Raw genomic sequence first — 25,076 nt, 5'->3', positions numbered from 1 at the left:
AGTCATAACTGTTAGTGTCACAGACCATTAAATCTAGTAACTCTTTGTAGTTAAGATCACCAAGTTTTGCACCTGCAATAATCATTTTGACATTTTGATGATATAAACAAACAAACACATATGGAGTGTGTCCCTGAGGATCCAGCCAAAATACACCACGTAGGGCAGAGTTCACAAAATTTTGACCTTCCAACTTTGCATTCAGGATGAGAATTTTTGAAGACTACATAAAGTTCATTTAAATTTGACAGCACTAGTCGTTTCTGCTTTGTTACTTTAACTCCATTTATAACAACTTTTTTTGCTATATTTGCAACCTGGGCACATTCTATTGTTTTCACCATCTTCAAAAAACTGCTGGATCTTTTTAATTATTTCTTCACTTATACATACTCCTTTCTTCTTTCCTAAAACTGGAGAAATGCCTTGCTCTTTCACTAATTTTTGGGTTAGTTTAACCAAATGATGAGAAATATTGAATTCATGACCTATTTTTTTTTCTCTTGACCACAAGTCAGGGAGTAAACTTAAAATTTTAACTTTTTCCTCTTTAGATGTCACTGAACATTTAATTTTTAATTTCTCTATTAAGCTCAAATATTCAGTGTCAGATGATGCTGGTGGTAGGTTTTCTTCTTCTTTAGAAGTAGTGCTGGTATCTGTATTATTAAAGCTTGATTGCAAGTCTTTTCTAATTTTGTCTGAAATTTGTTGTACCTTATTTTCAATAGCTGCTTTTCTTTTTCTGCTACTTAATTTTATTATTTTCAAAGCAGGAGGTATGTCTAACTTAGAACACGCAAAATCCCATATGCTAACAGCTTCCTCATTAGGAATATAAATGTCATTAACAAGGTTACATGATTCTGGTTCTGGATTCACAACAAATATTTTTGAGTAACAATTTGGGCACAGGGAATTTCCAGGAATCACATTATGTTTCACTTGGGAAGCTCACGTAACAAGGACAAATGTTCAAGTTTTATTTCCCTCAAACCTTTAGTAATAGGCTTTTTATGAACTTTAAGTGGATCACAGCACTTCTTTCCAAAAATGTGGTTGTACTTCAGAATATATTTCTTCTCATGATACACAATCACTGGTGTTACAGAAGAACTTACTCAAAATTTAAACAAAGTTTGTCTAACTTCATCAAAGTCATTGACGTTTTTCAAGTTTTTTGAAACTGAACTGTAAACTGTTTGGTGACACACTTCACCTGCTATCTGTCCAACAGAGCACTATTCATCCATGTTATTGCATTCCAGTTAATATCTCAAAATTAATTACAAATTACACACAGAACAAAGCACATAACACATTCTACACTCTCAATGAAGTATGTACATCCACACTAACAGAGGTTTCAGAACAGACTGACTACAACGATGCTACACCCAGCAATAATGTACTTCTTTATTGACAATAAACCTAGAGGTAAATGGGCATTTTTATTACCATAGAACAAAAGCAAAATATCCTATTGTTTAATATTGCATTATTAAAAATAAATAGTCTAAATGAATATTGAGTGATAGTGTTAACTAAATATAGGTCACAATTAAATTTTATTACAATGAAACAATAAACCATTTAAATAGGCAACAGCCATAAGATCAGTTGTAGAGTAATGTGAATTATTTCCTCATTTTCAAAAATTCATATCTTTGTTCACAGTCAGATATCAATTTTGAAATTTTTACAGTACATTGCTGCCATATAGGTGTACAAACTGTGCAAAAATGATATTTTTATATTCAGTCCCACCTGAGATAACTAACCCCACACTTGACAAAAAATGAAAATTTTCAAATTTCAAAAATTTGTAAAAAATTAAGGGAACATTTGTAAGTGTTCTTGCTCTATATGAGGCTAGTAGCGTGTGATATCTAACTATAGGAAAAAATAGACTCTCATAAATCACTCCTTGTTTGTTATTTTTGGGCCTAGAAAACGGATTTTTGAAAATTTGGATACCATATTTTGGAGGTTATTTTGACTGGTTATGTTTGTGTAATGGACAATGTTGTAGAGTACACTTTTGTAATAACAATCATGTGAATTGCAATGTTGTAACTTAATCCAGTGCAGAGATATTCAAATTTTTGCTAATGTCTCCAGAGTGAAAAATCATCGCACTCCGTCGAATAAAAATGGCCGCCATCCAGTACAGGTGCAAGATAAATTATTTTAAAAAACGGTTTTGAACTTCTCAAATATAGGGAAACCACTTATAAAACAAAATAAAATATTTTAAAATGGCCAAGCAACCATCACTGGACCACTTCATATGGATTGACCCATTAGTTCCTCATTGATTAGATTTGATTTGATATATTTATTCATCCAGAGATCATCTCACAATGATATAAGATTTGTTATCATAATCCAATGAAAATAGCTCAAAATATACAAACATGCATAATATATGCATATGTTGTGATGAGGTTAGGACAGATAGACAATTAGGACAGATAGATAGCAGTGGCCTTGGTGAAGAAATGATCACAGCATTTGCCTGAAATAATTTAGAAAAAGCTGACTCAGGTTAGCCAGACAGAGCAAGCTCCATACTTCTGAATATCTACATCTATACTCCATAAAGTGCATGACAGAGAATACATCCCATTATACCAGTTATTAGGGTTTCTTCCCATTCCATTCATGTGTGGAGTGTGGAAAGAATGACTGTTTGAATACCTCTGTGCATGCTGCAGTTATTCTAATCTCATTCTCACTAACCCTATGCAAGTGATATGCCAGGGTTGTAGTATATTCCTAGTATCACCATTTAAAGCTGGTTCTTGAAACTTTGTTAGTAGACTTTCTTGGGGTCGTTTATGTTCATCTTAAAGAGCATTCCAGTTCACCTTCTTCAGCAGCTCTGTCACACTCTCCCATGAGCCAGACAAACCTGTCACCATTCTTGCTGCCCTTCTCTATATACATTCAATACTCCATGTTAGTCCTATATGGTATGGCCCACAAACGTGAGCAGTATTCTAGGATAAGTCATGTGAGTAAATTGTAAGCAATATCTTTTATGGACTGATTGCAGTTCGCCAGTATTCTACCAATAAACTGAACTCTACCACCAGCTTTACCCACAACAAAGCCCATGTGATTGTTCCATTTATACCCTGCGGAATGTTATGCCTAAGTATTTATATGAGTTGGTCAATTCCAACCCTGACTCACTAATATTATAGTAATAAAATACAGCATTTTTTGTGGTTTGAACTGCACACTTTTACATTTCTGAACATTTAAAGCAAGTTGCCAATCATTGCATCACTTTGAAATCTTTCTAGACCTGACTGGATATTTATGTAGCTTCTTTTGAACTTCATTACAGGTAATTGCATCATCTGCAAAAAGTCTGAGGATACTATTAATACTGTCTGTAAGGTCATTATTATACAGCATGAACAGCAAGTATCCCAACACTTCCCTGGATCACACCTGAAGTTACTTCTACATCTGAAAATGTCTGTCCATCCAAGATAATATGCTGTGTCTTAAGTCCTCATTCCAATCACAAATTTCTCTTGATACCCCATGTGATCATACTTTTGACAATGAGCATAGTTTTTGTAATGAGTGAATGCTTTTCAGAAATCAAGAAATACTGCATCTACCTGACTGCCTTGATCCAAAGTTTTCAGGATCTCATGAGAAAAATATGAGTTGAGTTTCACAGGACTGATGTTTTCAGAGTCCATGCTGATTGGTGTGGAGTAGGTCATTCTGTTCAAAGTACTTCAATATATTTGAGCTCAGAACATTGACTAAGATTCTGCGACAGATCAATGTCAAGGATATTGGATAGTAATTTTGTGGATCACTTCTATAGCTTTCTTGTAGACAGATGTGACCTGTGCTTATTCCAACTAATGATAATGGCTTTTTGTTCCAGGAATGTACAAGAGACTCTAGTTAGAAGAGGGGCTAACTGAGCCCCTAATTCAGCATAGAATCTGATTGGGATTCCATCGGGCTCTGGACTCTATTCAATTTTAATAATTTCAACTTATACTAATATTTATTTCACTCATATTTTCAGTGGTATAAGGATTAAATTGGTGCTGTTCTCCTGGGTTTTCTTTATAATGAAACATTTGAAAACATAGTTAAAGATTTCATCATTTGCTTAGCTACCCTAAATTTCAGTTCCTGTCTCATTTGCTATGGACTGGATGCTAACTTTGGTGCCACTGACTGCCTCTACACATGACCAGAATTTCTTTAGGTTTTGTGAAAGATCATTTACAATATTCTGATAGTCAACCAAATATGTTTCATTCAGCATTTCCTTGTCTGCAGTCCTACGGTATGATTTACATTATTACCTGTACGCAGTAGTTTCTGTTTTTTCCCTTCCATTATGAACTCTTCTACTGGCTACAGATCTACCCAGTGCATTGTCAACCATCCTTTTAAACTGAAGCCATACTTCCTCTGCATGTTCCTGCCCTGTGCTGAAACTTTCAAGTTTCTTATTGAGATATGACACTGATGACTTTTTATCTAGTTTAATCCAATACATTTTCATCATGAGTTGGGTTTTGAACTACCTGCTGCAGGTTGTTTTCAGAGAAGACATTTAGTAATGTTTCATAGGATGGCTTACCACATCACTGCTAACAAAACTGGAATTTTCCTATTTGATTGTTGGATGATGAAAAGCTCCACTGGTAATTACAGTGTTACTAGGGAACTTACTTACAAATGAATGGGATTTTCTCTAAAGTTTTATATTAGGATATGAGTCTGGTGGGTGACAGAATGATCCAATTACCATTTTACCCTACCCCTTATAGTGAGTCTTGTCCAAACAATCTCACATGTAGTTTCAATTTCCATCTCAGTGGGTTTCAGTTTCTTGTCTACTTGTCTACTGTGACGAATACACCACCTCCATTTCCCACCAGCCTATCCTTTCAATATATGCTTAATTCCCCCCCCCCCCCCCACCCCCCTCTAAAATCTCACTGCTGTCAGTTTTAGGTGTCAAACAGCTTTCTGTACCTAATAATATGTGAGCTTCACTGCTTTTTAGGAGCATTTCAAACTCTGAAACTTTGTTGCGAATGCTTCAGCAGTTAACCATAGGGTTTTTATACCCTCTCCTTTGGGAGGTATTTAGTTTGATCTTACACTGATATTTCTGGGTTTCTTACAACTATCACTGACTGAATGCAGAGTTACCTAATCTAAAAAAAGCATGGGATAAATTACCAGCAGTTAACCACAAATGAACTGTGCACATGGGAATGCATTTATGCTTCCAAAATACATTTTTAAAATTGTAGAAAAGCTTTGCATGGATGTAAAAGTTCACACACTATCCTAGTTTTCAGAACTAGTAGTTCCTTTAGTTCCTTCCTTGGAGAGGAGAGAGCACTAGTTGGGGAAGATTAAAAACAGAGAACACGTCACTCAGACTCCAGGATGAGAAGGACCCACCTATTTCTAAGATGAGGGGAGGCAGTACATGTGTGTGTGTGTGTGTGTGTGTGTGTGTGTGTGTGTGTGTGTGTGTGTGTGCGCGCTGTAACCGAAATGGATGTTTCAATATGTATCTAAATATAAACACTTACTTTTTAGGTAATTTAACTATAGATATCTAAATATATCTGTCTTGTGTAGGCCTAATTTTTACAAAATTGCTGTAGAGTATGGAATACAACAGCATATAAATGCTTTATATAACATATAATGAAACTATACATAAAAATGAAATTATAATATTCTTATTCTGCTTGGTTGATCACAGAGTCAATTTGTGTACTTTATCCATGGCTGTATTTCTGGATCTTTGATAAGTTATCTTTATACAAATGACTATCTCTCTGTGATTCAAAATTATTTGTAAGTTTATGTCACTGTTTGAATTATTAATAGTTGTCTTTTATGTTAAGATGCATCTAACATTCCACCTCGCTTGGGAAAAGTGCCACATCCAGAGAAATTTGATGCTTCATTTTTTGGAGTGGATGCTATCACAGCTGACAAAGCAGACCCCTTATTGCGTATGCAGTTGGAAACTTGCTATGAGGCCATTGTGGATGCAGGTATGTTCATTTTTAGATGTCTTTTCGGTTGATGGTAACTATTGAGTACCATGTCTTTTTTACTCTACATAATGTTTGTGCCCATTGGCCTGATAAATTATGAATGAAACACATCGTTATCAACATTTAATTCCAATGCTACATAATTTTCTTATTTTGAATTGTATTTCGAGCTTTTTTCATTGGCTGTATACTCATACCAGTTGTAGTAATAAATGTGATTTTCCTAGAAAGTTTCCTTGGTATTATTGCAAACATAATTCTAAACAAATATTTCTTTCATTAAAATTATTTTCGTTTTTCCTTATAACAGAATTTGTGATTTGAGATAGAAATGAAAGATGCTGTTCATTATTTGTGCATGTTTTTCATGTGTGTGTGTGTGTGTGTGTGTGTGTGTGTGTGTGTGTGTGTGTGTGTGTAGGAGGGGGGTGGAGGAGGTCACTTGCACACACATATTCTATTCCATCAACACCCTATACCCATCTCTCTCTCTGATTTGACCCTATTAATTCACCCTATTAATATGTACATCCAACATAAATCCAATGTCTGCATCAGGCCATTCAGTCTAGAATTGGTATGCCAGGCAGGCGAAATTACTGTGAGCATTGAGGCAGGCATCCCACTGACACACCAGGTTCAAGATGTCCATTTAGTAAAACATTGTGCCCTGCTGCATGAAGAAGTCCGTAACTGACAGCTGTCTGGCCTTGTCCAACAGGAACCATTGACCTCTAAAAGCCTTTTTTAAGGTACTGAATGTGTGGTAATCTCACAGGGAGGGATTAGGACTATAGAGCAGGAGCTTGAGTGCCTCCCACTTCAGTTGGCCTGACTTCTGCAGTACAACATATCCAATATGGGGACACACATATTATGAACTTGGCATACAATTCCACAGTGGTGGTTTTTGACAGACATGCTGCCCCATGTGCTTCAGCAGCCGAGAAAAGAGTAACAGGACATTGGTCCTGTTTGGACGCATTTGGTAATAACATCACCGTAGTTCACATTTCCTCATTTACTGTACACATATGGGAAAGACATGAGTGCCACACTAATCCCTTCACTAGTTGTCATTGCTGATATACCTACATTGGAGTCATGCTACATTGCATATGTGCTGCTGCAGCAACACCCTCAAATGGAAACTTTTTGATTACCCCTTATATACACTCTGCATTCCACTGTGAAGTGCATGGCAGATGACACTTAGTGTTGTACTTGTTCTGATTCTTGCTCCAGTTGGGTGTGGAGCATGGGAAGAACGGCAGCTTAAATATCTCAGTACCTGTTGAAATTAACCTATCTCATCATTGTGATCCCTATGGTGATGATACATGAAGGGCTGGATAATATCTCTTGATTCTTCACTTAATACTGGTTCTTGAAACTTTGTAATTATGTTTCCAAGGTTAAGTCATGTCTATCTTCAAATGTCTGCCAATTCAGGTTTTTTAGCACTTCTGTGATGCCCTCCCTTGAGTCAGAGAAACCCGTGACTATTTGTGCTGTCATCTTTTGAGAGTTCAATATTCCTTTTTAGTCCTGTTTGGTGTGGGTCCCAAACACTTGAACAATACTGAAAGATGAGTCACACAAATGTTTTGTAAGCAGTCTCATTTGTAAACTGATAACATTTTCTGAGTATTCAGCCAGTGAACTGAAGTCTGCTAACTGCTTTACATACAGCTGAACCTACATGATCATCCAATTCATATCTCCATGTATTGTTACATCCAGGTTACATCCAGGTATTTGCATGGATTGACTGATTCCAGTTGTGACTCACTACTACTCTGTTCAAAGGATATTACTCCTCTGCATTTTATAAAATGCACAATTTTACATTACTGTTTAGTTGAAGCAAGTTTCAGAGCTTTGCATCTCTTTGAAAACTTGCTGAAATCTGCTTGGATATTTGTGCAGCTTTTTTTTCAGACAGTATTTCAGTATAGATAACCACATCATCTGCAAATAATCAGAGGTAGATTTACCATACACCCTCTTTTTTTCCAAACATGCCCTCTTTTTGAGGCCAGAAAATGTGCCCAGGCAGATTTCATAAAACACTACAAAATATTATCGTTTTTTATCTCTGAGAAAAAAATGTGAGTTCTGAACAAAGGAAATCAGACATCACTGTTAATACAAGCAGTTGTTATATCATACAGTAACCAGATTGATATATCTGTTTCTTTGTACTGAGAGGCTGATTCATATGCTTCCAACATTAAAATCTTACTTTTTTCTCAAAGTTATATTTCTGTGGAACTTATAAGATTTTTGAGGATGAACTAAGTGAAGCCATGTTGGTGTTTATTCACCCTTTGATACCAGTTTTCAACAATAATATACTGAATGTGGAAAAAGAATCAAATTCTGTAGCTGAATCTATTTCTATTTTAAAATCTGCTTTTTTAGAAACTCGTGAGTATGGTATAATCGTAATTATGTGCTCTTGAAAATAAACGCAATCCTTACACATAAGAGGGAAGAAGGTCACTTACAGAAGTATGATATTTTTGACAAAGAGATGACAATTGTATATAGTTCTGCTACTGAAATCTGCTGCAGTGATGGGCTCAATATTGACAGTTTGGATGATTCAAATGGATGCAGCTCTCAAGCAATCTTATTTGGGAATGTGTTGAAAATTTTATCAAATTTTTCAGTGAACAAACAAATGTAAGTGATAATGATACATTGTGATTTGATCAGTTTTGTAATTTTATAAAAATTTTAACAGGTTGCCAAAGAAAACAAAATCAACCAATAGCTGAAATGTGGTTGGCATACATCAGTCATTTAATGTTGTTTGTTGTTCTGAATTGCTGACAATGGTACATTTTTTTATTTCTGTTCCTAGTCATAATGCTGACACAGAATGTGTCTTTTCTCTTGTAAACACACTGTAGACCAAAGACAGGTATAGATTTAAAACAGAAAACGTATAAGGTGTTGTGTCTACCCAGTACAACGTCAGAACTTGAACTGCCAGAGCTTTTATGAATTCTTGTTGGGAAACAAAAAAAACCGTTAAGAGAGATGTCTTCATCCTCCAAATATTCATAGCATCAAAGTGAAAAAGACAATAATAAGATAACAGAATGTAGTGATGATGAATAAACTGTAAGATACTGGATATTTTTTCCTAAAATGGCTATGAAAAGTCACTGTTTCAGTTGATGATAGTTTTACACTGCTTGTTTTTAAGTTGTAATTGCATAATTTTGTTGATAAAATACAACCTGTTCATATATATAGGTTACCATTAACATTAATGATATGAATATAATAGAGGGAAACATTCCACACGGGAAAAATATATCTAAAAACAAAGATGATGTGACTTACCATACGAAAGTGCTGGCAGGTCGATAGATACACAAACAAACACATACATACACACAAAATTCAAGCTTTTGCAACCAATGGTTGCTTCGTCAGGAAAGAGGGAAGGAGAGGGAAAGATGAAAGGATATGGGTTTTAAGGGAGAGGGTAAGGAGTCATTCCAGTCCCGGGAGCGGAAAGACTTACCTTAGGGGGAAAAAAGGACAGGTATACACTCGCACACACACACATATCCATCCGCAGATACACAGCACAAGCAGACATTTGTAAAGGCAAAGAGTTTGGGCAGAGATGTCAGTCGAGGCAGAAGTACAAAGGCAAAGATGTTGTTGAAAGACAGGTGAGGTATGAGCGGCGGCAACTTGAAATTAGCTGCCTGATTGAGGCTTGTTGGCTGAAGCTTACTTTTGCCATATTAATTCATCTAGGGACATCATTTTGCCCCTCTTTTTCTTCCTTTGTTTCCTCCTTATCAATTTAGGTGTTGCAGATTTCTGTTGGAGCTATTGACAAAGTAAAACTGGAGTGAGTTGAAAGAAAGTCAACAGTCTGAATGCAGTCATCTGGAGAATATGATTTTTTTTTGTATTTCGATGTATCAATAATGCCTTGGTTCATGGGTTGTGTGAGGCTAGTTGAACCTGGTGGGAACCAAGCAGAGTTCACGTTGATGTTGCAACATACTATCCATTATTGCGAAACTCCAACTAAATATGATGACATTTAACTACATTATACATGTCAGGACTCAAACCCAGAATGTTATGCCCTTGGAACTGAGGTTTTGTGGCAACATACCGCAGCTAGGTGGCAAGTTGCTTTTTTTCAGGAAAAGGAAAACTTGGCAGTTTCCTTTTTTTTTTTTTTTCATTTTGGTGCATCCACTCTTCGTAAGACCACTCTCATAAGTCCAATCACCATCCACGCTTATTTATTGCTTCGCATTGTGACTGGAGGCTTAGTGACATATATGTTTTTGAAACAGTGGGGTTCTGCCAGCTTTCTAATCACCAGTGGTTTCTCTAGTTCACTTAAAATGTTTCCACACAACATTCTAGTCAGTAAAACAGTCCAATTTCATTGATATTGGACTCATCTTTCTCATCATAATTTGTAACTACTGTACATTATGCGGCATTGTCTTCCATTCTGTTGCTACACTTTCCTGCACATCCCTAGCTAGCCACACTTCATTCCTCATAATGTTGTGTCTGGCTTTGAAATTATCCTTTGGATGCCTTACCTTATTCCCAAGCCACTTAGTACCTTTCAGCGAGTTGCTCAGCAAAATGCATCCAGAAAAAGGAAAGATTTTTGCCCATGCCCTTATGAATCAGTCCCACTTTAACTAGTTACAAGGTGTACAACTTAGCTTCTGCTGTTTGCTGATAGGTGGCGACAATGGTAAGTAGCAGTCTAAAGAAACAGATTATAAACATCAGGCAGTTTGCTTGGACCTTGGTCAACATAATCTCATTCAAACATTAGTTGATTTGTGTCTTCATCATACAGTTGTTCTTGATTGAAAATGTCAGTTTATGAGCCTAATTCTCATCATTTGTTGGAGGTGTTACTGTTTTGTTTCAGTATGAAGAAAACTGTTGCTGAGTCACATCAAATGCTCTCAAATATGCATGGTAAGGACGCAATTAGTTAAAGAACATGTTGTGATTGGTTTCAACACTTCAAGAACGGTGTTTTTAACATCGTGGACCTGCATAGTGGTGGAAGAGAGAATGTTTTTAAAGATGCAGAATTGAGGACATTGCTGAGTGAAGACTCACGTAAAACTCAAGAAGAATTGGCAGAATTAGTGGGAGTTACACAGCAAGCCATTTCAAAACGTCTCAAGGGTATAGGTATGATTCAGAAAGAAGGAACTTGGGTCCCGTGTGTGCTGAAACCAAGAGACATTGAACGGCATTTGTGTGTTTGTGAACATTTGCTTCAGAGTCAAAAACGGAAGGGATTTCTGCATCGCATTGTGACCGGGGACAAAAAATGGGTTCATTTCGATAACCCTAAATGCAAAAAATCATGGGGATATCCCGGCCATGCTTCCATGTCAACAGCCAAACCGAATATTCACATCTCCAAGATCATGCTTTGCTTTTGGTGGGACCAGCTCAGCATCGTGTACTGTGAGGTATTACAACCAAGTGAAACAATCACAGGCGCTCGTTATCGAATGCAATTAATGTGTTTGAGCAGAGTATTAAAAGACAAATGGCCACAATACAGCGAGAGGCACGATAAAGTGATTTTGCAGCACGATAATGCTCGATCCCATGTTGCAAAAGAGGTCAAAACCTACTTGGAAACATTAAAATGGGAAGTCCTACCCCACCCGCTGTATTCTCCAGACATTGTTCCCTCTGACTATCACCTGTTTAGGTCAATGCCACATGGCCTGGCTGACCAACACTTCTGATCTCATGAAGAAGTTACAAATTGGATCGATTCGTGGATCGCTTCAAAAGATGAACAATTTTTTCGATGCAGGATTCATACAGTGCCCAAAAGATGAGAGAAAGTAGTGGTCAGCGATGGAAAATACTTTCAATGATACATGTGTAACCAATTTGTTTCATTAAAGCCTCAGATGTTGGGGAAAAATGGTGGAAGCAAAGTTGTACACCTTGTAATTTCTGTATTTCTTGCCTTCTTTGCCTTTCACTTTATTGGCATATTCCCTTTCATCCATTCATTCCATATCTTTTCCTTTTTTATAGTTTTATAGATTTGTGTTCTACCACATTTAAATGCAACATTATTTTGTACATAGAGCATTTGCCTTTTCACTTGCCTCGATTATCTTAATTTTTTCAGTAAGTGTTAGTAAACATAGTTTTTATTCAGCACCATGAAACATACCTTTTGTTCAACACCATGTTGTCATTTAAAGTGCTACAATTTAATTGAAACTGGTAGAAAATAGTGCTTGTACTGCATTTCTTTGGAATTCCTGACCTTGCTGTTTAAAAACATTGTTTAATGGAACAACAATCACATCTTTCACATTACCGCATTGCCAAGGCTGCACAATCTTTGTGTTAAAAGAACGTCCTTGTATAGAAAGGAATAACTGGGATGTACTTAATATGATTTTTTACCGTATACTGAGTTATTTTGCAGTACATAATACATTGTTAATTAAGTCTTAAAATTTTCATTGCATGTCCATGTTAGGCATGTTCTGTTTTATACAGAAAATTATTATATAAAATGTATAGAATGTGTCAGCACTGGAATATTTGAGTGGTCGTGCCAGATTCCAAATTACACATATTCTTCTTTGATCAAGTTTTACTATAATTTCAGAAAAAGAGTTCCTAACATTTAAACTGATATTTGATATCAGTATGTTCTCTTTTTCAGAAACACTTCCATTGCTGTTACCAGCCCATATTTTATATCCTCTCTTCTTCAGTCATCAAGTTATTTTGCTGCCCAAATAGCTACTACTTTTATTGTCTCTTATCCAAATCTAATTCCCTCAGTATCATCTGATTTAATTCAATTAGATTCCATTACCCCTGTCTTACTTTTCTTGACATTCACCTTATAACATATTTTCAATATGCTGTCCATTCTATTCAACTCTGGTGGTACCTCTAATAGAATTAAAATGTCATCAGCAAGCCTTAAAGCTTTTATATCTTCTCCCTGAACTTTAATTCTGTTTCCAAATTTTTCCTTGGTTTCTTACACAGTTTGCTTGATCTACAGAGTGAATAACTTCAAGGATAATGTAGAACTCAGTCTCAATAGAACCCAGTTTCAACTGCTGCTTCCCTTTCCTGTCCTTTGACTCTTACAGTGGCACGCTGGTTTCTGTACAATGCATTTCAGTATAACTTGTAGATAACCTTTCACTTCTTGTGTTTTATCCCTGCTACATTCACAATTTCAGAGTGAAGCCTGGTCAGCACCATCAAAGACTTTCTCTAAATATACAATAAATGTAGGTTTATCTTTCTGTAATCTATCTTGTAAGATAAGTCAGTATTACCTCATGTGTTATTACATTTCTCTGGAACCTTAACTGGTCTTCCTAAAGTCCACCTCTACCCCTCCAGTATGCAACCATGATTCACTAAACTGGTAGTTTGGTGATATTCACACCAGGCAGCACCTGCCTATTTTGGATTTGAAATTATTTCAGTATTCGTGGAGTCTGAGGGTATTTTGCATCTCATACATCTTGCACTGCAGGTGGAATAGCTTTGTCATGGCTAGCCCTCCCAAGGATCTTAATAACTCTGTGGGAATGTCAATTACTCCAGGGACCTTTTCTTGACGTAAATCTTTCAGTGCTCTATCAAATTCTTTTTGGTGTATCACATTTTACAACTTCTGTTTCTTGAACATTGTCTTCAACTTAATTTCCCTTCTAATATTCCATTCATCTTTCAGCATTCCCTTTTTTGCTTAGTACTGGCTTTCCACTTGAATGAGTGCTACAAGAACTGAAAATTTTGGCTGCTGACAGTAAATGCAGTTTGCTCAGGCTTCTGCAGAAGATACCGTACATTACCATAGTATTTGATGAATCATATGATGTTGTTGATGAAGAACAAATTCCTACTTTTGTGTGATTTTTTAATACTGAAAGTAAAGAATTTAGTGAAGAATAGCTAGCAATATTACCATTTAAAGACAAGACTCACAGAGAAAATTTATCCAAGACTTTTTGTGGCTTCATGACAAAATAAAATATTAGGTATGATAAAATGGTGTCTCTTTCAACTGACTGGCCCCAGTGATGATGGGCAGAGAAATGGGACTAGTAAAGAAAATCGAGGATAAGAATGCTGGGCTACTGTCTTATCAATGCTCAATTCACCAGGCAGCCCTTTGTGGAAAATTGAGTGCCACTCTAAAAGAAGCAATGGGAAGCTTGAACAAATTGATTAATTTTATGAGGTGCTGTTCTGCTATTCAGCACAGACAGTTCAGAGTTTCAAACTGAGCATGATTCAGTGCATTCTGACTTACTGCAGCATAGCATTGTTTCCTGGTTAAGTAAAGATCAAGTGACTGAACATTTTTGGCAAATAAAAGAACTAATCTCCTCCTTAGACAACTTGGATACACAAGAAGCAGTGAAGGATTTGGAGTTCCCATCAAACAAATGCAGTATGCTAGCTTTTGCTTTTCTAAAAGACATTATGAAACATTTAAATGCACTCATTATCAGACTACAAGGAAATGAGTATCTTTGAAAACAATACTGCAAGTGAATAATTTATTCACTTTCCAATAAATCATGAATATCAAAATAATTCAGGAACAGACATTGCAGTAGTATCAAATTTAATGTCAGATATAAGTAAGGAATATGCAGCAAGATTCCAAGACTTTGCAGAGATAGAAAAGTTGTCGCAGTTCTTAAAATCATATTTTTGAAGTTTCTTCAGTCATAGAGTGGACTGGTATGGCTGCATAGTTGTTCTGCCTTTCAAAGCTTTTACTCCAGATTTAGATAATAGACTTGGAGGAAGACATTTCTTTGCAAACATATAAAACTGTATCTGCCGAAGAATTGAGAAGTAAACATGTCACAGAAAAATATGGAGATTGCAAATAATTTGCCATTGACCTGACTACTATGTTTGGTTCCACATATGCATGTGAAACTTCATTTTCAAAAATGAATTTTTTGAAGAACTGATATCACTCATATTTAACAGCCACCTACTTTGAAGAAACTCTTTGCATAAGCTGCTCACCACATTAACTTAAAAAAAACTGTTCAAACCACAAATGTAGTTTCTGTCACTGATTTTTTAATGTGGTGATGCCTCTGTATTGTATTTCATATTACTTTGTGAGTGAAAATGAAAATAAAAATTAATATGGAATATGAGTGCTGATGATTTTTTTTTTCCACAATATAACTTTTTGAAAGTAACCAGACTCCACTGAAAATTACTTCCTGCTCCCTGTTCTGTAGTCTTTACAACACTATTTACAAGGAGTTAGCTTAATATTTATGACCACAAAAATGAAATTAATATCTGAATCCTTATTACATGATGCTCCAGTCACCAAAATGTTAACATGGGTCTTTTACTGGAACCACCTCCAATGATCTGATTTTGAATGTCGAGGTGCATACTACACACTGTGCTAATGGCATGACACTTATAACAAGAACTGAATAAAATGGCAATCTTTGAGAAATTATAAATGCCACAACGAACCAGCTCAGTGAATGGTACATCAAAATCAGCTAATTACAAATAGTAGTAACACAGTACCAGTAATTTTACATACTGCATATAATATAAATGCCCAACACCTGTAATCTTTAATAATCAATCTGTGGTAAATAGTAATGAAACTAAATTCTTAGGTCTTTGGACCCAGAGTAATGTGAAGTAGACAGGCATGTGACAGTCAATAGAAAATCGAGTAAAGGTTGTTATGCCTGAAAGTTCCTGCACAAATGAACAGGAAGTCATTAGTAGACTTTGTACATCTATTCATTTACACCTGAGGTATATGAGGATAAATCAAAAATAAATGAGACTCTTGGCCCTGCGCGCACAGTATTGATATGTCATGGTTTCTACTCCCATCAGTGTTGGGCAGGCTATTTGAGGAGTGGGGAAGGCAGTCAAGTGATTCTGCTTGCTTCTGTCATTGGTCATTATCACAGTGTCCAAGCAAGAGGTCTACATTGTGCATTGCATTATTATCAAGTTTCTTCCTCAGGAAGGCACAAAACCATTTCAAGGAAGAGAAACTTCCAAGATCTCGCATGTAATTTGTGTGGGGTCATGAACATGTTGAGAATCAGGATCTTGATCATGGATTCTGCATCAGCATCACAGAAAACAATGTTTGCCATGTTCGATAACTTCTTGAAGTTAACAGCCATTTGATGTTCACTAAAATTAAAGATGAAGTTAGGATAAGTAGCGGCAGCACTTTTGCCATGTCACAGATGAGCTACAGCTTAGGTGTGTGAGCATCACTTGCCTAAATTTCAGGAAGAGGGAGACTCGTTTCTGACTCATATTCTCACCCATGATGAACTGTGGGTGCATCATCAATAAAAGAAGTGAGCAGAGAATGGAGAAAGAAGGGACAACCTACACCACAGCTGACAGTTGATAAGCCTTTCTTTTTTTTTGACCAGCGAGGCTTGTCACATACCGACTTGTGCACAGATATCAGACAATAAATGCTGCTGTAACATTTTGAGCAAGGTCAGACAGGTGTATCATCACAAAAGACATGGCGTATCGATGAGAAAAGTGGTTCTTCTACAACACATCTCCCATTACAGCAATCCTGACCAAACAAAAATTGGAATAGCTCTAGTGGGAAACAATTCAGTATTCTCCCTATGGCCCAGACCTTTCCCTCTGTGACTTTATGTCTTTGATACAATGAAAGAAGCTCTGGGAAGTTAGAGGTTCAATAACAATGCTGGTGTTGAAGCCAATGTGAACCATTGCCTGCGAGATGGCCAGCTTATATCTATGACAACCGGATATCAAAATTATCTGTTCGCTGATAAAAATGTATTTTAAAGGTGTTGCGAATTTCGTAACTGATTGCTACCATTAATTCAGTTCAGCATGATATCTGAGCGGTCAGTGTGATCAACTGTCATGCCGAGGGGCCCGGGTTCGATTCCCGGCTGGGTTGGAGATTTTCTATGCTCAGGGACATCATCTCATTCCCATTGACACGTCGCCGACGTAGCATCAACTCAAAAGACTTGCACCAGGCAACCTGCCTACCCAACGGGAGGCCCTAGCCACACGACATTTCATTTCATTACCATTAATTCAGCCAAAGCATCCATGGTAGTAGAAAGCTGCTGCCCTGCTAGATTCCTTAATGGTGGCTGATTTTGCACACTTGCAAATAAACACTTGTCTCATAGGGCAGCAATATAAAAAAGATGTGGCAACACAAAACAAAATAACAAGTAACATCTATTTAGACTATGTTACAAAGTGGTACTTTTGTACAGTTTTATGTGTGGTGCTTGATGTCCTGTACCTAACAAGATCATACCTAACTAACTTTGATGTCTTGTGGCAGTCTACATATTGCCATTATAACTGAATGAAATTGCATAAACACTCTCGTAAATAGTTGAAGTTCTCCATAAATAGTGACTACTAAGTTGAAAGGTACCCTTGAGAGTACTGTACTGAGCTGACTGCAGGTATGGAACTTGTGGTGTCACCGCCAGACACCACACTTGCTAGGTGGTAGCTTAAATCGGCCGGGGTCCATTTAGTACATGTTGGACCCGCGTGTCGCCACTGTGTGATCGCAGACCTAGCGCCACCACAAGGCAGGTCTCGAGATACGAGATAGCACTCACCCCAGTTGTACGACGACATTGCTAGCGACAATACGGACGAAGCCTTCCTCTCATTTGCCGAGAGACAGTTAGAATAGCCTTCTGCTAAGTCCATGGCTACGACCTAGCAAGGCGCCATTAGCCTTACCTACTTTGAGAGTTATAATATAAATGTCTCAAGAAGAACGCTGTACTCATCAAAGAATAAAAGTTAAGTATAAAGCAGCTACGTACTTTTCTTGCTACCATTCAATAGTTATCCTGTTCCAGACTTGACGCCAGTCGACGTGTGTGTACGCGTGCCTTTCTTTCGGCTCCCTTCCCAGTGTGGCGTAGCAAACTTGTTACGCCACAACAGAACTAAACTATCTTAACTGCTGGTTCGTAACTGCATGTATACATCCAAGGCGCATTGTGCTTTGAGTTTTCCGACTGAAGGATTCCTGTGCCTGCCAAAGCAGGAGAGAGCATGTGCCGCGTTGCAATTTCGTGTGAATATTTAATCTTAACCTTCAAGCAGGAGCACCATTTTTTGTAACACGAGCAGGCACTTAGCGTACTCTGTACATACTTATAGAACAGGTGTCTTTATGTTACCTAAGGAAACAAGTATGAGTAAAATCACAATTGAATCTTAGTTTAATTAAACCACATTAAAATAAACTTACATTATATGAGCTAAATCACAGTTTCATTAGACAATAATAAAATAAACATTCATTAAATCACTCTGTTGCTGCATACAACTGTTACCTGACAGAAGTGATCCACTCGATGCATTAAGTAGCACAGTTGTATCAGATCTCAGCCACCTGCTTATTCGTTTGCTAATTATGTCGTAGACAATTGCCTCATTATGGGATTGCACTGATAGTTCATAATCTGGGTCATTTTCTTGCACAGATCATAATTTTTTTCTCGTCTAGCTCACTGCTTATTTCATATTATTGCTGCTCACTTGGACAGATAACAGCACAACTTATCAACTGTGTTGGCTGAAGCAATAATGAAGGAATAGATATGGGGTCATAAGTGTAAATAATAATGTCATTGTGCAAGACAATGCTGTTTGTGGTTGGTGTACTTTATACATAGGTGCAACTGCTCGAAGGTTAAAAATAGCATCGCTGAGCTGCTTGTGGGGCGGCGGGTGAGTTTGTAGAAAAATTAATCTAAAATTTGATTGCTGGATATACACTTGCATGTAGAATCAGTTTCTGGCTTTTAGAATGTTGTTAATGCTGTCTTTCGCCGTTCTCAACACTGGCTCTCTATTTACTTTTTGGCACCCAGAAAGTGATTTAATAAAACATGGAACCAGTAATTAGAGATCCTAGTGCCCACTTCATTTGAGATACCATTATAGCTGCAGCTTATAGCTCTGAGGAATTAGGAGATTGTCCGGGATTTCTAATCAAAAACGGTTTTCCAAAATAGTTGAGTATATTCTGAAATTCACTGATAAAAAACACAAGTATCCCTACAACCTAACTAACAGAGCAGTTCGGAGTCTAATGCGCTGATACAACTATAAATGTCCGAATTAAATGTTAAAAAGAATGCTCGCCATAATTTGATGAAAATACTTCATCAAACGCCACGCAAAATATTTGGTAGAATGTCTGTCCCGCGACGGCACGTGAAAATACGACAATACGCAAACTTAAGCTAGATAATGAAAATCATTCCAGAATTAACACTTCACATAAAATGTTTTCATGGTTCTGCGTATCTCTAGTAACTTAATACGGCACCCGAGGCTGTTTGTAGCAGTGACACTGATGCGATGCGGCTCCCGACACAGATGGCGTGTCATTCAGCACTTGGAGAGAACTGGGGCCTTCCTTCCTGTGTTCTTATATATAAAGCCGCGGTGCGGACGGCTAAGGGAACGCCTGATCTAATCGGTTCTCTCGCCTAGCCGCTGGGCTAGTAACGCACCACTTCAAGTTACATAATAATTTATAGCTTCTTTTGCTGATGGCCGATGAAGCTCTTAATTTAAACGTGCATTCAGCACGCAGGTAAGTATTGATAATAAAATTTTGACGTGGCTAAGTTAAGTATTTTGGGCGAGAGAATTAATTAAATTACACTGCACGCAGTAGATGAGTTCTGAACTGGCCCTTTTGAGATCCGCTATCGCTATAATTTTATAGGTATTAAAAAGAAACTTTACACATCTTCATAGTCATAGCGGACCTCCAACCTATTTAAATCTAAACATCCTAGCCTTATTTATTAACCTACTTAATCTATCTTGCTTCCTTCAGTTTTGAGATGAAAACCAGAAAATCATGAATTTCCACTAAAATCTTAATTTGTGAAATCCAAAGTACTGTTTTTATTAAAGCATTATGAAGGATGAATCTAAATATAAATTTTGAAGTCTCTAGCTCTTTTCTGTTGCGCCAATGATTTTTTCAGAAAAACGTCCAAATTTCGAAAATGACTTAAGTTATCGAACTGATATTCAACACACATTAATTTAGTATTATTCCTGACATGATAAAAAGTTTTAGGTCATTTGCTTGATTTTTAAAGTATTGCGCAACATTTATGACGTCAGAGCTAGTTACAGCAGACTGGCTGGCACACAATGGAAACTGATGTGAATTTACTACAGCGTGAGTAGGCTGCTTCCCTACATGCTCTTTGGCTATACTTGGTATCCATGTCTTTGTCTCATGTTTTTACCTTGAAAGAAATACTGTACCATTAAGTTTAAAAAAAAAATTTGATGCGACCATTGTCCATGCCACCAAGGAAATGTAGAAGTGGCTTTAAAATTGACATTAATGTTCAGTGTTGTCTTCCATGTAGTTTCTCCACTGGAGACTCTGCAATAATATAAATTCCTGAGAAGAAAATTTTGTGCTGTTCTCAGAGACAATAAATTTTGTCAACCCTTTGGTAGAGAAGTCCTTTTACAGAGGCTGAATGTCTATCTGACACAAATCAAAATTTGGAGAAAGCATCAATGAGGACGAGCCGGTAGCTGCTGAAAAATGATCCTGCAAAATAAGTATGCAGATGTATCAGGATCCTAATGCCTGTGGTCATGGAAATATTGCCAAGGTGAAGCTGACTGGTATTTTTGATAGCAGTGCTATTTAGTCAACATCATTTCAGTGTCTTTGTAAATATTTTCCCTGTATCAATGATCTCTGGCAATGTGTTTGGTATGAATTATGCCTCAGTGGCATTGATATAGCAACTGTAGTACCTTAACATTTAAACACTGCAGGAATAACCACTCTTGTCTTGCCTGATTCTGGATGTATATTATGTTACCTTTGTACATTATAAGCTCATGTCTCATATTCCAATATGATTTACTCTCTGATTGATTAAGTAACTTCTTATCATTAGGCCACTCCATTTGAATATTCTGTTTGTTCTTAGACAAAAAAGGATCTTTAGAAACAAATTCATCAATTAAATTTTCCACAGTGCCTTGACAGCTGATACAATTGAAAAACAAACATCAGCTAAAGAGTGAGTCCTTTAATCTTGCCTTATTGGCAAACATGAAAGAAAATCTGGAGTTGCATTTTATATTGTCAACCAGATGTAAAAATTTGTAGTTGTAATTCAACAGAAGTAGCACCCAATACTGCAAACAGTGATCTGTCTGTATAGGAACACAGTTACTTAGTTATTTCATCTGAAGATAGCCACTAAAGATTTGTGGTCATTGAGGAGGATAAATTTACATCCATAAATGTAATCATGAAATTTCTTGACTGCAGATATAATCACTAGAGGCTCCTTCTCAATCTGACTGTAATTTCTTTGTGTCATTGTCAGAGATTTTCAAGTGAACACAGCTGGTTGTTCAAAACCATGATGATGTCAGTGGGACAGAGCAGTGCCTATGCCATAATCTCAAGTATCTGCAGCAATTGTGAGCATTTTGTTTGGTCGTTTGTTGTAAGGCATATGGCTTCAAGCAAAAATTGTTTCAGTTTGTTAGATGCATCTTGACATTCACTGTTACTGCTCCATTTGGTGCCTTTTCATAACAAATTGTGTGATGGTTCACTGAGGGAGAAACCTCTGATAATAACTTATTTGTCATAAGATGGAATGCAATTGCTTGATGTCTTCGGGAACCACAAGGTTTTTAATGGAATCAGAGTGGCACAATGTCAGCTTGTCAGCTTGATGCCATGTGCAGACAGTACATGTCTCAAGTATTACATTTCACATTGAAATAACATGCCCTTGCCTTTGTTGAATTTAAAATTTGGCACATGTAGAATTATGAAAACACTCGAAATTCAGTTAGAGTTCCTTTGGAGTTGTGCCTGAGACAGTAATGCCATAAAGGTAGTTCACAGCATTCAGAGTTTTCTGAATTAATTTTTCTGAATACCACTGAAACAAACTTGGTGCACTGGCTATTCTGAAAGCTAACCATTTGTAATGATAGAGACCAAATGGATGATTTATCACCATGAAACTTTGTTTGTCTTCATCCAAAGGAATTTACAAATATGCTTTTTTAAGGTTCAGCTTGACAAAGTGCACAACACTGGCTAATTTTGACGCCAGGTCTTCTGGCTTAGGAATAGGGTGTTTATCAATAATTAGCCATTGCTTTGAAATCCCCACAGATTCAAAGTGAGCTGTTAAATTTCTATACAACTATGTTTGGCATTGCCCATTAGCTCCTGATTATGGTTTTGATAATCTCATTCTGTTCAAGATGGGCAAGTACCTGTTTAATTTTATTTTTCAGTGTAAAAGAAATGTTACATGCTTTCCAAAATGTTGGCTCTGTATTTGGCTTCAGCACAATGTGTGTCTTGTAACCTTTGACACTGCTTATTGCTTTAGAAAAAAAGTATTACCAAAGTTTTACAACTGATTAAACGATCCATTCAGAATGTCAGTTTTAATTTCCTTCCTTGTGGACAGTGAAGCCCAAAGTATTGAAGAGATCCAGTCCTAGCAAATTTGTGTTTTATTTGAGTTTACAACTACAAATGTAGCCTGTTTCATAAATTGTTTATATGTAACATCTGTTGAAAATTGCCCTTTTACTGCAAACTCCTGATTGCTTTAACTAAACAGCGAACTTTGAAATTGTAGTAACTTTGGGATTGCTAACTTCAAGTATGCCTGCAGGTTAACATTTAAAATTGTCAACCCTGTGTCAGTTTGAAAACTGATCAGCACTTTGTTAGTTCAAAGAATTGCAGCCAATGACCTTTTATTGACAGCAAGGATGACATTCATGTAATGTTTCGTTCAGTGAAAGTTTTTGAATTTGCACATGTTTGTTTGGAACAGTACTTGACTCTTTATTATTATTTATTGCAGTATGCTTGAGTGTCCACTGTTTGCTTTGGTTGTGCTTCATTTTGCGCACCACAGCCTTATGTTGAGTCTTTTTGCAGTATTTTATTTTTTTATTTTTTCTCAAAGCTTCTTTTGATGTAGGCATACCTGATCCGTGAGGTGCATAGCATATAGCAGATGACAGATTTGCATAAAATATCACCTTTTTGTTTTGAAAATTGAGGCCATACCTGTATCATGTGAACAAAAATCACATTTCTCGCTGTGAATCTGAGTTTCTGTCCAAATCATTATTACCCTGAAATGGAAATGCTTCCTTATCTTGAAACCACTGTCAGAGTTCTTCCAAACAAATAGAAAACACTTTAAGTGGTCCAAGGCATAATTTTGATCACCAACTTTTACACCAAAGTATGCATTACATACTATCTTAACTAAGTGTGTTATGTTTCTCTAGTATTAAATGATCACAGATGTACCAAATGTTTTGAACTGAATAAAAGCATCTACTTAATGTGCTTGTAAATAAATGGATGTGTAGAATAAATTTAACAAAATATAAATCACAAGTTGAGAACCCACTAAATACATCCATCCTTCTCACAAAAAATATAACTTCATATAAATTCTGCTTAGAACAACATTGAAGCAGTTTATATGCTGCAACCAAGTACAATTCTGAGTCAAAAGACATTATATCATTATCCCAGGATTGGTATGAAGTAGAAGGTATTGCATTGAGCAGTTTCATATTTTTCTTTTTTCTCTACACACTAAATGAAAACATAATTTCCTGAGAAATCAGTGCTCCATGGAAATGATCTATGATTTTTCTTGAAGTCACCTTACAAAGACCCATAGGGGCATATTTTGTTTTACAAACATTTTTTCCATTGTTAGCATGTGTTAGTTTAACATTTTTTGTTTAGTCACATTGTGTGATAATTTTTAACTGTTCTTTTTATTAATCAGCTTTCTAAGAATATGCTGAATCAAATGTTGCAGATGTTATTGATAGAGTTTCATTAAAATTTATTTAGAACTACGGCCAATTTTTTTGTGAGCTGAGCCTGAACTGATATTTACAGGAATCCATCCACACTCCTTACGAGGTAAACGTGTGGCTGTTATTACAGCTGGCATATTTAGTGAGTCAGAGGTGGGCAATTTTACAAAAGAGAATGTAGGTAAAGGACTGATGTACTGCAATCGTGCAGTGCAGGCTGGAATGATTGCCTACTGGCTAGGAGTAAAGGGTGAGTTATGAATTTCTTTTTACATGTGTGCTATTTGTCATTTTTTGCTTGACATTGTGATGAGTTCATCTAACATTTCTATTTTATATATTACCACAACAAAGGAATCATTGTTACATCACACAACAGTATGAGAATTAGATGAATACAACAAAAAAAGCAAAAGTACTTGGGGTGACCCAAAGATATGATGTTGGTTCAATGAAAACTACTTTCATTATTTAGAGAGATCACAAAAATCATTATATCACCAAATAGCAGTACCTCTTCTGACAAGAATGAATAGCTACCCATAATAAAGAGGAGACATTGAGTCATAACATTATTTCATCTTAGATTTTCCATTGTTGTGTGACTGTGGTGTTAGTTAAAGTATTAAAATTGTATTCTAACTTTGTAATGCCATCCTGGAGGTTACCTTTGTAACATGTTGATGAGTCAAGGAGTATTTGCTAACAGACTGAAGTACACAGTAGTAATATCAGTACACAAAAGTGTGTATAAGCAACTGGCTGCTAGTTATAGACCCATCTCTCTCCTTCCAGGAGTCTCAAAAAATTTGAGAAGGTAACTTATAATAGAATATTGGACCATCTTTCTGAGAGTAACCTGTTAAAAACAATTATTTGGCTTCTGTAAAGGCCTCTCTACTGACAAAGTAATATGTGATCTCACAAACTCAGTCCTAGTAGAACTAAACAATAAAAATGTTAGTATTTTGCCAAGGCCTTAGGCAGTACAATCCTGCA

At 36.5% G+C, this 25,076-nt stretch overlaps 1 protein-coding gene across 2 annotated transcripts in view; it reads left to right on the top strand.

Moving 5' to 3' along the window:
* LOC126418869 (fatty acid synthase-like) overlaps positions 1–25,076 on the top strand; it is a 431,809-nt gene that overhangs the window by 39,938 nt on the left and 366,795 nt on the right. For both annotated transcript variants that reach the window (XM_050085866.1, XM_050085867.1), the window contains exons 3-4: positions 5,922–6,074; positions 24,160–24,327. In XM_050085866.1, the coding sequence (XP_049941823.1) occupies positions 5,922–6,074; positions 24,160–24,327 (321 nt within the window). The remainder of the gene's footprint in view (positions 1–5,921; positions 6,075–24,159; positions 24,328–25,076) is intronic.

Source organism: Schistocerca serialis, chromosome 9 (assembly GCF_023864345.2).
Source record: "Schistocerca serialis cubense isolate TAMUIC-IGC-003099 chromosome 9, iqSchSeri2.2, whole genome shotgun sequence".
NCBI classification, from domain to species: domain Eukaryota; kingdom Metazoa; phylum Arthropoda; class Insecta; order Orthoptera; family Acrididae; genus Schistocerca; species Schistocerca serialis.
The sequence above is the reverse complement of the archived record's forward strand: the minus strand, read 5'-3'. Positions and strand labels throughout refer to the sequence as shown.